At 31.5% G+C, this 15,355-nt stretch overlaps 1 protein-coding gene across 1 annotated transcript; it reads right to left on the bottom strand.

Moving 5' to 3' along the window:
* Nucleotides 1–6,893: 6,893 nt before the first annotated feature.
* LOC8267528 lies at nucleotides 6,894–9,848 on the bottom strand. Its single transcript, XM_002528073.4, has 5 exons — nucleotides 9,492–9,848; nucleotides 9,051–9,090; nucleotides 8,800–8,960; nucleotides 7,945–8,700; nucleotides 6,894–7,438 (listed from the first exon to the last, which is right to left on the bottom strand). Exons 1-5 carry the CDS (start codon nucleotides 9,696–9,698, stop codon nucleotides 7,217–7,219), a joined length of 1,386 nt encoding a protein of 461 aa, XP_002528119.2. The 5' UTR covers nucleotides 9,699–9,848; the 3' UTR covers nucleotides 6,894–7,216.
* Nucleotides 9,849–15,355: the final 5,507 nt, after the last annotated feature.

The raw sequence follows: 15,355 nt of genomic DNA, 5'->3' as shown, positions 1-15,355 counted from the left end.
AAATTGAAACAAGCAAAGCTTTTTCAAAATTATCTTTCATAAGAATTTTCATATAAAAAGTAATTGTCTGACATAATTTATATTGATGAAATGAATCGAGGGCCACTCAACATAATTTTATCAGGTCAAGTCATGATTTATGTCGATTTAGGTCAAGACCTAATACTGTAAGTTGCAGCCTTATTAAGCTACTCGTTTATTAATGTATAATTGTAGGCAACTCTAATATTTTTTTATAAGTATACAATTATAATTTTATTTTGATAGACATGTACATTAGTAATAAACAAATATATAAAATGTGTATCTTAATTGATATAGAGAGCAAAATTTTAAATTTTAAACGTTAAAGGGTATTTTAGGATTAAAACATCCACAATTTTTATTAAATAAATATTAAAATGAAATTACATTATTATCTTGTAGAGAAATTTTTACTTGTTTTTCTTTGATATTTTGGAACTATAACTTTTATATAAAAAATTAATAAAGACATTTTAGAAGAAATAGTAACAAAAATAAATCATATTAATTAAAAAAAATATTCTTTTAATCTATATGTAAATTGAAAGTAGATTATTTTTCTAGAATGAATGGAAATTGTAGTAATTATGCTAGTACTGCAGTTTTTAGAAAAGTTGATATAGGCAGTAAACCGCTGCGATTACAATACTTTTATTTAAATCTATTTACTCCATGCAATCAACATGTTTGGTCGTTTTTGCTGTTTTTATCTTTTCTCTATTAAATAGAAAATAAAAAGAAGGCAAAAACCATAGTTAAGCTCCTAAAATTTTATGTTTTTTTATAATTAGGCGCATTATATGTTCTAATTGGTGTAATTAGGCTCTAATTAAGAATTTTGATGTCACAAAGCCCCTAGCTAAATTGTCGTTAGTACATATACAATAGTCTCTATATTTTGGAGCGTGGATGAAATTGATAAAGAATATAAATCCCTAATTCGTTCTTTCTCCATAAAACATTGCATTTTATTTAAAGCAAAATGTATTATTTTGTTGAGTATTGTAAAGGGAGTAACCGCCGTCTAAATCCCTAATTGACCCGATTGAAATAGGAAAAAGAAACCTTAAATTTTCTAAATCTTATTTTCAATCACAGAATTGGTTTATTATCCCTAAACACTTTATTAAATCTAGGAAACATAAGGGTTGGCTATTCTTTGGGGAGCGACAAAAAGGTATATATATTATTTTTGTCTTCTTCGATGTGTAATTTGCTTTTGTGTTGCAGTGGTCCCAACTTATTATTTTTTATTGTAAATGTTGGAGGGTTTTGATGCATGTGGTCCCAACTTGGTATTTTCTGAATGTATTTGTTAGGGTTTGTGTCGAAACTTTTTAGAATTTGTTTATTATGCATGGAAGCTTAAAACCAACTTGTTTACTACTGTGTGTTTTCTTAATGTCTAAAATTTATGGAATGTTTGTTGTATTTACTATGATATGTTAAAATACAGAATGGAAGAGGTTTGCATTATTCTGGACATCCATCACAAGGGTAGTACAAGTAAGAATGGCAGTAAGAGTGAGTATATAGGTGGGGTAGTATATGAGATGTCTTGGATGAGATGTCTTACCCTAATATAATATATTATGTTAAAAAAATTAGGGTATTAGAAAATAGGTGGCCTTTATTATAAAAGTGGTTTTACTGGAGAGTTTGTCGCCATACACAGCAATAAATGCCTTTTAGATTTGACTAGCCACATGCTGAATAAGTCTGTTCTTGATCTATATATAGATCATTTAGTTTCAGATGCTAATGCAGATGATGATTACAAGGACCAACCATTTCTGCAAGTTGTAGGAAGTAGTAATAGGAAAGAAATTGTAAATGTTTCTAGTGAGGGTGAAGGAACTCAAAGTGAAGTGTTAAATAGTGAAATTGTTGATAAAGTCAATAGTGTGTTAAGTGATTCAGAAGAAGAGGTTGAATTAGATTGCAAACCTTATAAGACTTATGATGAGTTGTTGTCCAATTAATCAATTAACTGATGATGAAGATGAAGAATTGCAAGCAACTAGGCCAAAAGTAAAGGAGTTTCATAGAAAGAAAAAAGCAAGAAGAAAAGATAAGAAAGTGGAGGAAGTTGTGGGTGCTAAGCCACCAATAAATTAGGTTGAAGAACCTGAGCAACCTGAGGATGATGAATTTAGGGGCTCATCTAATGAAAGTGATGAGAATAGTTCCTAATATCTTGACAGTAGCGATAAGGGAGAATATTATAGTGAGAGTGATGTGGAGAGTGGAAATTTTGCTTTGAGAAGGAAGAGTAGTTTGATCAAATTTGATCCTGACAATGCAGTTCCGTATTTTGCTTAGGAATGGTGTTTCTAAACACTCAACAAGTGAGAGATGCAATTGTTAAGTATGCTATTCTAAAAGGTTTAGGGGTGGTTATGAAGAAGAATGACCCAGGGAGACTTAGGATCAAGTGTGAAAGGTCTCCTAACTGTCCTTGGAGATTATATGTGTCTAAGAAAAAAATATGATGACGACTAACTATAAAGACATACTATGCTTCTCATAAGTGTTATAGGGTGTCTATAAATAAAATGGCTACAAGCTCTTATCTGGCTAGGCACCTCAAACCAAGACTCATGACACAACCTAGGATTAAATTAAAAGAGTTGAGGGCACTATGTAGAATAAAATTAAAGTTGACTATTAGTTTTACAGTTGCTAGGGTAGTGAAGAAGAAAGTTTTAGATGAGTTGGTTGGTAATTATAAAGTGGAGTATGCAAAGCTTCATGAATATATTTAAGAAATTAAAACCAGTAACCCAAGGAGTACTTGTGTAGTGAAGCCTGATAACTTTTATTGAGTATGGTAGTAAGAAGTTTAGGAGATTTTATGTCTGTTTTGAAGTAACTAAGAGAGGGTGGTTAGATGGGTATAGACCTATATGTGGAATGGATGGTTATTTATTGAACGAAATTGTTAAAGGATAACTGCTATGTACAGTGGGTAGGGATGGAAACAATAAGATGTTTCCTGTTGCATGGGGTGTGGTGGAGATTGAGAACAAGAACAATTGGGCATGGTTCTTGAGGTGCTTAAAACATGATTTTTTTTGGGTGATGGAGATGGATACTGCATTGTAAGTGACATGTAAAAGGTAAATCTATTAACTTGTTATTTTTTTACTTGATATTTTCAATAGGCTATTGACTTATATTACTGTTTTATCTTTATGCAAGGGCTTGATGCAGCTATTGAGCTTGAGTTGCCGAAGGTTGAGCATAGGATATGTGCAAGGCACATCTATGCTCAATGGGCCAAAAAAAATGGAGGGGGGAGGAAAGGAAGATTGCTTTCTGGAGCATGGCAAAAGCTACATTTGCACAGTAACTGAAGATTAATTTGAGTAAACTTGAGAAGTTGGAAACTAAAATAGTGGAAGATGCACTTGAGAGAACAATAGAGGAGTAGTGTAAGGCTTTCTTCAGTACCACCATTAAATGTGATGTTGTTGAGAACAATTTGTCAAGAACGTTTAATGGTTAGATACTTGAAGCAAGATATAAACCAATAAATAGTATTTGGATGAAATTAGGGTGTTAGTGATTAAAAGAATGATGGAAAAGAGAAAATTTGCTAAAACTTAGATAAATAATATATCTCCAAAGGCAATGAATAAGTTGGAAAAGAATAAGGAGCTCAATTTTAATTGGTTTATGGAGTTTAATGGGGATGAAGGATTTGAGCTAACTTATGTGGCAAATGCAGCTAACAAACATACAATGCACTTGGAGAAAGCAACTTGCACATGCAGGGAATTAGGCTTAACTGGTATTCCCTACCAGCATTGTATATATGTTGTACATAATCAACATAAGAAGCCTGAAGAATATATAGCTTACTAGTATAGGAAAAAAAAACTTATCTTAAAGCATACCAACATATTATGCAACCTGTTAAGGGAATGTTGCTGTGGAAAAAGACATCTTTTCTACCACTTGAGCCCCCTGAAGTGAGAAAATGCCTAGAAGGGCTAAGAAGGCAAAAAGAAAGGATAAGGATGAAATCAAGTTGGAAAAACTGAGCAGACATGGAAGGGTTACGACTTGCAAATATATTGTGGAAGCAAAGGACACAATACTAGAACATGTCCTACAAAGACTAATGACAACCAGGTAAACTACTTAACACTTGTTAATTTATTACTGTTAAATGAATTCTAGTTAATTTCTTTTGATCACTTCTTGGTTAGACTATATCTACAATCAAAGAAAGCAAAACTAAAGTTAAACCACCTTAACTACCAGCAAATGACCTAAGGAGATAAGCTATAAAAAATATTAGAAATGAATTCCAAGCTAGAAAGAAACTTGAATCCAAAAGAAAGAAAACAAATGGTGGTGTTGGCACAACCTCTGCAAAATATACCTCTAGATATGACATCAATGAAATAAATGTGTATACTTCTAAGGTTGACAGGAAGAAACCTAGGATGTCAGGGGTTGGTTGCTATGTTAACATAGAAACGGGTGTAGGCATATTGAATGTAAGTGACTCTCATTATTCAATTGTTATATTGTAGTTATTCTTTGTGAAGATGATTGATGTTGTGTCTTAAATACAAACACAAGGAGAAGCACATGCATAAATATTAATGAGAGGCAAAAAGAATAAAAAGAAGGCAACACATGCTGTGAAGGAAAGGCATCACAAGCTTTTTGTAATTTGGTCATTTAGTGAATGTTGTATTTTGGTAACTTTACTTTTTATACCATGGTCATTATAACTAGTAAAACAATGATATCCTTTTGGTTATATTATGATCATTGATCATTGTAAACTTATGACAAGTTAACAATTGTAACTAGTATAACAATTCCAAGCTAGAAAGAAGGAAGTTAACAATTTGATTATTGTATACTTGTGACAGTAATGTTATCTTCACCAACTTTTTTGGTTATATTTTGTTAATGTAAGCTCTTTTTTTTTTTTTGCAAAGTTGGTGTTCTGTACTCATTTTTCTTGATTTTGATTGTAAATTGCTATATTACTCATATGCAAACAGATTACACAAGCAATTGATAACCTATCAAAACGAATTCAAAACTATACTACTCAAATCCCAACAACCTTAGTCATTGATAAATAAAGAGGACTACATAAGCAAGTACATAACATCTATAACAAGAACTCGACATACATAGCAATTGCTAAACCAGCAAAGAAGAAAGCCTTATATACATCGTTACTTTTCTTCACTTCATGCATATTCTTTAACACCTCTATCATGTTGGTCCTCAATAAAATAATTTCCTCCTTGACAGCCTCATTTTCACTTGAAGTCACCATTTTCATGTCTTTCCTAACAACTTCAATTCTCTCCTTTACCTCTGAATAAAATCCTCTAATCGAAGCTCTTAACTCATCCTTCACCAGTTGCATTTCATTCTTCACATCTTCAGCATTAAGCATATAAGACCACTCCAACCTTGCAAGCCATTTCATTTTTCTTACTTCTTCTAGTAATTTCACGTTGCACTCATTAATCCAATCCTCATACTACTGAAAATAATCACAGTGGGACTACAAAACAAAAAATAACAGAAATTTCACTTCTCAATTCAAACAAAAAAATGCAAATTTAAGTTTCTTAAAACTTACAATATAATGAGGACATTTTCAAAATTTTCTCCCCCTATTGTTGTCTGTCTTTGCTATCATCAGTTTTAGTTTGTGGTCACACATGCATTTCAAGCTTAAAGGATCTCTACAACTGCTGCTACCTCCAACCTCATATGTGCTTGGAGTTTGGCTTTGATATGACATTGTTTTTTCTGGTTGAGATGCCATTGCTTCATTTCTTCACAGAACGATTTCAAATTTCAAGCTTTAATGATTCTCTCCAAATTAACCTAACCCTAAATTTGAAATTCCTCTTTTATAAACTATTTCTTGTTCAAATTTGGTGTCCTTTATTTCCATTATACAACTTAACATCGTTAGCTAAAATTATATTATTTTATTGGGATGTTAAGCTAGGGGCCACGTGACATCAAAATTCCTAGTTAGAGGGCCTAATTACACCAATTAGAGCTTGATGGGCCTAATTACAAAAATAAAAATAAAAATTCAAAGTTCAGGGGCCCAAATCTGGTTTTTGCCTAAAAAGAAATAGAATCTTTTGCTCCAGCCAATTTCGGAATTCTCGTGCCAGATATTATACGCTACGGGGTTGCATTGTCTTCCAGCAAAATTAACAACATAATCCTCCAGCCTGCTAAGCAAATCCTGAAAGATAGGATCCACCTTTGTATCTTAATGGGAAATGTTGGTGATGCACCAGTTTCACCATCTCTTTACAGTGAGACTATCTGATTCAACAATTAATCTTTGAATAAAGCGAATGCCTTAGTGTCCACCAATCCTGTAGGGTTTTGCTGTAGCTCTCTCCAGTAAAAACCTGCATCGAAGTGAGGTACCTAGAAAAGAAAAAAAGAAAAATGTTTCTCCCTTGACGTACGCCATTGTGCTTGGTCTTGAAATTACCGAAATCCTCAGTTTCCTATGCATTTGTACATGTGAAGACTGAAGAGGCAATTGTGTGTGAACATCATCGTGGGATGTGCTCCCCACTCCTTGCATTTTAATGATACTGTCTTTTATACCCACAAAAAAAGAAAAAAGAATAATTAATTGGATGTTTATGAATGCAAATGGAGATGGGACCCTTTTTAAGGTTTTAGCTATTGCTGTAAATCTGCTCTCTGCATGTTTTCTGCACCTGAAATTAAAAATTGCTCAAACTTCAGATGCCTAGGGCTACATAGATATACATATATCTTGATGCTTCATTTGCATCTTGCTATAGATGTGGCAATTTTTCTTCCTGCACATTGTGCAACTCTACTGCAACAATCAGAGCATTCAGCTGAAAATTTCAGCATCATTTCATTAACAGGCACAAGTAACAAAAACCATTCTACATCTCAATTTCATTGTACTAGAAAAAGAAAAAAAAAGACAAAATCATCTCTTTCTATACATAACAGTATAAAGCATCAGGAGTTACAGAAACTTGAGCAATCAAAACAGAAATGACTAAATCAATAACATGAATGAGTAGCAAGATGATTTCGCTCCCTCTTGTATTCCAAGCCACTTAAAATCTCGCAGGTTGAGTAAGAAGCACTGTTACAGGCACTTGAATAAAATTGCTGCTGTAATTTGATGCTACAGAAATCCTAAATTAGTTAGTAGCTTCTGTATTGTTCTGCGTCCCCATCGAATGTCAGTTTGCGCGACATTATCTTCAACTGGGTTCAGTTCGTGCTGATTTTCGTCATCGGGCAATGGCTTTTGCTCGAGTTTGTTGAGAACCTGCTCCTCATTGCTGAACACCTCAGTCATTTCTATTCCGTGTGGTTCATCTTCGGTGTCACGCTTCTCTACTAACTGAATATTATTAGTCTCAGTTAATAGATAAGAAGACCAATAATAAAACTGAGCCGAAGATATAGAGATTCCATGAATTTTTATCAGTAGCAGATACATTGTTTCATACTCATATGCTATGTGTCCGTTTGGTATATGATTCGATATTTAAGCGAAGTGCTTATTTCATTTACTAATAGAATTTCTTGCAGCTTTTCAATAACATCTCTGGCAGTAACAATTCAATGGAGCTCAACACAGTAGCACATAATGACAAGTGCAAAACTTCTTTGATTGATGATCGTAAGTTAGAGGGAATCAACTACTAAAGTTGCAAAGTGCTTTTATTTATTTCAATCGAGAAGAGCTTATATTCAAGAAAACACTGATTTCATGACAGTACAAGCTACAACTAGATTGATTCAAGGGCATGAATCACCAAAATCTGGTGACTAGTGAAGATTGAAATAAAAAGAGAAGATGAAGAGAAACAAAAATCAGAGAATCACCATTCATCAAGTAGTTACCTCGGGTGGATTTCGATCCTCAACTTCAACTGCTCCAACTGAGGCAACGAAGGAGCTACTTCTCTCGTCTTCATCTTGAATTTCTGGTTCGCTGGAATCCACTGATAATGGAGGTAACCCAGGTACTAGAACAGGCTCTCCTACATGATTAATCAGATTTTCCTCGATATCCGTACCTACTGAATTCTCACATATTGGAGCTTTTCCGTTGCGTCCAAGCATTTCTTCTGCGAGAGCCTCATTCCCATCTGTCTCGTGATTAATTATCTTTTCACCTAGCTTTTGATGACTTGAACTCACAGCAGGATCCGCCTTTGAGTTACCGCTATTATCATCAACAATAGCTATATTCTTCTCTTGTGAAGAGGAAAGGTCTTCAGTAATGAATGATTTCTCATGATCCGATGATAATGGTTCCTTTGCTGAGAGAGAAGTAACATTGGCAGTGACTGCTCCATTGTTTACATTAGCGACGAATTCCTCATTTTGAACAGTCAAGTTCTCAGAAACAATAGTCAAATTCTCAGCAACAATCAGCATTTCTGAGTTATCAGTAGGCTCCTCATTTTGATTACAATTTGGTTCTTCCTCTAGTAATTTCTGGAATGTAGCATCCTCCCAATCTTCACAAACAACAATCGTATTATTAGTTTCCCATGTTTTTAAAACTCGATCTGGACCAGGTTGCCATGAAATCTTCCCAGTTATTTCTTTTAGTATGAATTTGAATTGGATGGTTTGTCCAATTGGTATATCCTAAAAGAAAAAGAACACAAGTAATCAAGATCTCATCTCAGCAAATTAGCACAGAACTCAAAACTTTTAGTACAATGTTCATGAATTTGCTGCGCTTACCAATTCAAGAATCCAAACATGACCATCTGACCAGTTCAATGGAATTGCATTTTCAGGGTCCCACATGCCGAAAATTGGATCATCCCCCACAACAACAAATTGTTCACCGAAGGAACACTCTTTGTTTAGCTGGATTTTGACATGAACAGTCTTTGATTGATCTGCACAGCAAAAGCGCCAGTAGTAAGACCGATAGATATGCATGAACTCTCAAGAACACAAAAAGGCAAGAAAAAACAAAGGAGATTTACCCGATTCTTGGTTTTTGGTCTGTGCTACCTCCAACTCAGTCTACAGCAGAAGAAACGGAAACTAGGCTCAATTTTCATTCAGTACAAAGACAGTAACCTATCAACCGAACTCTTCTAAGAATCCAAAAGTTACTGCTAATAACTTCGACCACAAGAACAAAAAGAAAATTTGAGGAGAAGTATCATTCTTTTTTTCTCAGAAAAATGAATCATGCATTTGGGTTAACTATTTCTTTTCAAAGCCGTAATGCCATTAGCCTATTACATGTACACTCTGTCTCTCTTACAATTAAAACACAGCATCAGAAATTCAGTAGTAGAGAAGAAAGAGAGAACCCAACAAGCAGAAAATTAAGAAGTTCTGGGCAAACTTCAACTATATATATATATATGAATAGAATCTGCAAAACAAGAAAGAAAAAAAGGAAGAGCAGGGCATGCCTGGGATTGCGGTGACAGAGAAGGAGGAGTAGATGCACGAATTGGAGGCAAAGGCTTGCGTTCGAGACATATCAAATGAAGGAACCAAACATTAGTAAGCTTCTTGGATGGAGCAAAGCTAATATCACGTCTATTAGAGTAGAACCCTGTATCTCCATTCCTTCCAAAACCAATCTTGGACCAAGAGGAACTAGCAAGAGCTTTCATCACTCACCCACCTGGAAGAGAGCACCCACCTGATGATGATGATGATGATGATGATTCCAGAAATACAAGAGCCTTGTTTTTTTTTTTTGAACAGACAAGAGTCTTGTTTGATAGTGTTGTTTTTGTTTTATGTAATGTTAGATTGTGGTGGTTATTGTTGCAAGAGGGTGTGTATGTAAGTTAATATAATATAATTATTGGTGGAGAGGTCCTTTAGGCACAAAAAACATGAACCGATCCAAAATCAACGTGGCATCTTTATACGTACCATCAACTTCTGTAGACACTCTTTTGGAATTGAATCTTAACTTGAGAATCTTAACTAACTTATGTGTGTTAAACTCCCATAACAAGGATCTCTCATCTCTCGAATTCCTTCTTTTCTTTTAAATTAAAAAAAAAAAAAGACATAAAACCATTGCTACAATTTAGAGTGTTTTATATCTAAACATTTTAGTAATTATTTAGATATTATTTAATGAACCGATTTGAATTATAAATAGAAATATATATTTTATTTCTATAGATAAATTAGATAAGTATCACTTCTATTTTCTAAGCAAATTCATTTTCTATATTGAAGAATAATATGTTATTTCTCAATCATGAAGTTAGGATCTGCAATTTAGAACAAAGTGCACTGCAGGAGGATATGGTATGGACTATGGAGGTGAATAAATTGAGCCACATAAAAGTACATTAATAAGGTCACAACTTATTTATGTTACTGTCACTGTCATTGTCGGTGTCCCTACTCTCTATATATCCACTGCTTCAAGGTTTCTCTGGTTACGACTTAACAATTGGCAAAGGCTGAATTTGCCCCTTTAACTTATGTCAAAAGATCAAATAGATCAGATTTCAACTTTTCTAACAAATAGACCAAAAACTTTCTTAAATGGGTTGATATTTTCTGTAATTCTTGAAGGGTTTGTGTGTTTGTAGGTGGATCTCATTTTGGACTTCTTGATAATGATGATGAAGAAAATTAGATTTTGTTGTGAAGGTGTAGTAATTTATAAAGGTTGTGGCATGCAATGAAGCAATGGTGGTGGGATACAATTATGTTGTTCTATTTGATACTAGCTTTTCCGGTGGTTGAACAAAAGAAAGAGGAAATATATTGTTGGATATGGTGGAGAAGGATTGCAATAGAGAATGATGGAGGAAAATGATAGTTAATGATGATAGAAAGTGGCGGAAAGCATGAAGATGCTAAAATGTGACAGAAGCAGTGACAAAGTTTGATGATAAAATAGCTAATCATAGAGGAAATGGGCATGGAGGATCTGGTGGTGGTAATGAGAGGAGAAAGAAGTAGTATGGTGGTAGTAGCAACAGAGCAAATGAGTGTGAGAGAATTTTATAAAAATTAAACTTTTATATTTTTTTAATATTAAGAATTAAGACATATGAATTTTAGGTTAACTAATTAATTTTAAATTACATGCTTTGTGAATATTCAAATTTGGATCAAACTGAATTTAAAATAAAAAATTTATTGTAAAAGTTCAAATTTGGATTAAATTTACTTTAAAGTAGATTATTTTAAATTTATTTATTTAAAAATTAAAATATAATATATTTGACCCCAAGTTAAAAATTGAGGGGGTAAATTGATTATTTGTTCACTTAACCGATGCAAGCCAACCGTTATAACATGGATCCCGGTCCATTATGCTATATGGACTAAAATCTATCAACACGTGTGGTGGTGAGGACGTTGATTTGGTGTAAACTATTCTTCACTTCTTTTCAAATTGTACAATATTGAGAACTTTTTTTTCATCTTCTTCACTTACAGTTCTTTTAAATTATTATACACCCGCTTTTAAATTTTTCTATATTATGATAAAATAAATTTATAAAAATTAATATTTATTAAAATTATTAATTCTTTTATTTTGACATGTGTATTTACTTTTAACACATGAAATTATTATTTTTAAAAACTATAATAAAATAAATTTAAAAAATTAATATTATATCAAAAATAATATTTTGAATATATCTTTTTATATATTTATGAAAGCTAGTCATTTATCCACCTATTTTACGACCTTTCTAATTATTTTAATTATAAGTAATAATATAAATTAAATTTATATATAAAATTAAATAGATCTTTTAATATTTTATAATTAATTAAAATATTTTAAATAATAATAAATTAAATATTTTTAACGTATTTGTTAGTTTTTTATATTTTAAAATTTTATTGATGTAAAAATATAAAATTATAAATAAATTAATAGAAAAACTACAAGATTATATATTAATTTAAATTCTACATGTCAATAATGATTGCATCTGTCAAAGTTAAAAAAAATCATATATGTTAGAATATAGTAACACATGTCAACAAGTTTTTATGTATAATATTCACTAGATGTAATATTCTATAATAATTAAATTTTTTATATTTAAATATTCATTGTCTATGAATTTAATATTTATTATGATTAATGTTCATGTTCATTTCGTTTAATGTATTATTCATCAATATTAATATTAATATTTATTATCTAGTATTGCAATGTTCATTATCAATACATATAATGTTCATCAATATTTTCAAATAAAAATATTAATTATTTATGAAAGCTATTATTGTTATAGGCATAACATTTATTAGTTTATCAATGGATATTCATCATTGATGAAAATCATACCCATTAATCCATTCAAATAAATATATATAAAAGAAATATCAAATTAAAGTAATACTACAAATTTTATATTGTGGTGCATTTTCTTTCTAAAATGTCTGGTGTACTTTACTTTTAAAATATATAATGGGGGACTTTTGTTCCCGCTTCTTCATTATTTTTAAAATTTTTAAAATTATAAAAAAATTAATTTATAAAAATTAATATTATATTAAAAATTATACAAAAGTTTGAATTCCACTTGCCAATAATAAGTACACATGTCAAAATTTAAAATCATATATGTTAGAATATTAATAACACATATCAAAAAGTTTTTATTAGACTATACATATTAATATTTTTTGTTCATTTACATATACTAAAATATTCATTTCTATATGTATAATGTCCATTAGATGTAATATTCTACATAATTATTTTCTTTGTATTAAAATATTCATTATCTGTAAACTTAATATTCATTATGATAAATGTCCATATTCATTTTTTATATATTATTCATCAATATTAATATTAATATTTATTATCTGGTAGTGCAATGTTCATTGTATGTATATATAATATTCATCAATATTCTCAAATAAAAATATTAATTATTTATAAATATTTTTATTTTATTTCTGATGCATGTTGAAATTTTTTTATAATTGATATAAACATTCATTATTTATAGGTATAATATTCAGTAATTTGTCAATAGATATTTGTCATTAATGAAAATAATACTACTAATTCATTCAAATGAATATATATAATATAGACATAACATAAATTATTCTTACGCAGTTGATAAACAAAAAAGAATCAAGCTAAGTTATACTAAAAATATTTATATTACAGTACACATATCTTTTCAACAAAATTAAATTAACAAACAATCAATATTTTATATTTAAATAATAAAAATTTAATATACATTTAATAAATATAAGTTAATCAATATTTAATACAAAATTAATAAATATAAATTATTTTTTAAAAATAAAATATATCAACGTAAATATTTTTTATCAATTAAACAGCTTCACATGAATTTTTAGTCTATAGAGCTGTATGAACCATGATCCATCTTATAATTTGCGGATGCAAGTGGCTTTAAAATTGGAGTGAAACCAAAAATTTATATTGGAAAACGTGAAATGAGTTTCATGAGTGGAGTTGGGCTTACTAGGCCTGACGGTATAAACTACATTTCAATAGGAATTTTAGTCAGACTACATGATAAATGGGTCCTTATAAGCCCACATTTTGAAAAGATTAAATATTTTTATTGATAGGCTGCAATTGCCTAAACTAAATTGAGATTAGTTTTTACTTTTAATCAACTAAAATAGTGGGGATAAGAATAAACAACTACTTTTGATTTTATTTTTAGCAATTTTAAGTATGTACCTTTATTTAAAAATAATACGAGGTTACAAATCATGAAAAAATTGTTGGGTTGGTGAGGTAGAATTTTATGCTGACGTTGGTGGGGTTGATGGTAGTGGACCCTGATATAGTTAGAAATGGGGTTGACGGTAGTGAGTTTGGGCCTAATGTAGTTGGGGTTGGGATTAGTAGTAGCTGAAGTGGGCCTGATGTAGTTGGGAGCATTAGGGTTGTGCCTGATACAGTTGGGGCTGTGATTGGCGCTTGTTGGGTTAGGGATGGATTAGTTCCTCTTCCATGAAATTATCAAGAATTCAAAGAACTTGTTATAGGCTGTAGGATTATTTTTAATGGGATGTAGGTTATGAAATTAGAAAAGGGGATGATAAGCATACAGTTTTCCTTTTTTTTATAGACAGTTATGTAATACAAAGCATGTGACCTTAGTGGAAGTATGAAACTTGAGGAATACCCCTCCACTACTAATAAGAATGAGTGATAAACAGAAGAGAGTGAGGACAAACAATGAGTATCTAGGAAAGGTCCAAAACAATATTGTTCTATACGTCATATGGAAGGACACAATAGGAGCATGTGCCCAAATAAAGGCAACCAGGTTAGTCATCTTTAGTTTTCAAACTTTTTGTCCATGTTGATGAACTTTTGTTTGTTTTCGAAAAACAGGATTTGGCCTGAATTTGTAATTTTATTGAAGTTGTTGTTACTTCAAGGTACCTAAAAGTATACCAAACAATAAAGAGCAGAAGAAATTTCTTATCCATACAAGCTAGGGTCAATTGAAATCTACTAAGAACTAAGAATATACAAAAGTAGCCACTCAAGAGGCAACACTACAGCAAAAGACAACAGTACACCAAGTAGCAGCCAACTAAGAAGCAACACTACAATAACTAGTACCCAATCAAATGTAATAGCTCAAAGTTTTGGAGGAATATGTGTAAGGGGCAGGAGAAGTCAACTAATAGGTTATGGTTGCCATGTGGACCAGGGAAGATTAAATATAATGTAAGATACCATCTAAGCACATTTGTGGCAATTTACTGAATTCATGCACCTTTATAATACTTGTGAATTATATGCTCTGAAGATATGCTTTCTTAACCTAGCATGCCTAGTAAGAGGGTAATTGTAATTGCAAAGGGTGAGGAGGATGATCATGTTATTTTGCAATCCCTAATGAGAGAAAAACATAGGAGAGGAAAAGTAAATTTTTTGAGACTACTTCACAAAGAACTGAGAGGACTGTCAGCTTTATAGGAGATAAATTACAATCGCCTATGCAATTAATCTTTCATTTCAACCTCCAGGCTTCCACTAGAGAGGAGGGGTTGCCCTAACTGCAAGGAAATTGTTGGAGCAAATAGAAAAGAATGAGAGGTCAAGTTCACAAGAACAAAGATTCTAATGCAACTGGGCAACAATTATAGAACTTTATTAGTTTTGTGTTTAGCATCTATTGTAGAATATAGTGTTCATGTCATTTGAAGTTTAAAGTAATGCTTTTGGTTTTTTCAAGCACATGGAAACTTCTTTTTTTGTATTTCATTATTATTAAACATTGTATGACAGAGTTATAATAAAATATGTTTCTCT

Source organism: Ricinus communis, chromosome 10 (genome assembly GCF_019578655.1).
Source record: "Ricinus communis isolate WT05 ecotype wild-type chromosome 10, ASM1957865v1, whole genome shotgun sequence".
NCBI classification, from domain to species: Eukaryota; Viridiplantae; Streptophyta; class Magnoliopsida; order Malpighiales; family Euphorbiaceae; genus Ricinus; species Ricinus communis.
The sequence above is the reverse complement of the archived record's forward strand: the minus strand, read 5'-3'. Positions and strand labels throughout refer to the sequence as shown.

Excerpts from the sequence above, each read along its gene's own strand:
- LOC8267528 (XM_002528073.4), bottom strand. The coding sequence starts at position 9,698 with ATGAAAGCTCTTGCTAGTTCCTCTTGGTCCAAGATTGGTTTTGGAAGG. Across the intron at positions 9,091-9,491 it reads CTCTGTCACCGCAATCCCAG|ACTGAGTTGGAGGTAGCACA; the intron begins GCATGCCCTGCT and ends CTTCTGCTGTAG. Across the intron at positions 8,961-9,050 it reads GACCAAAAACCAAGAATCGG|ATCAATCAAAGACTGTTCAT; the intron begins GTAAATCTCCTT and ends TTTGCTGTGCAG.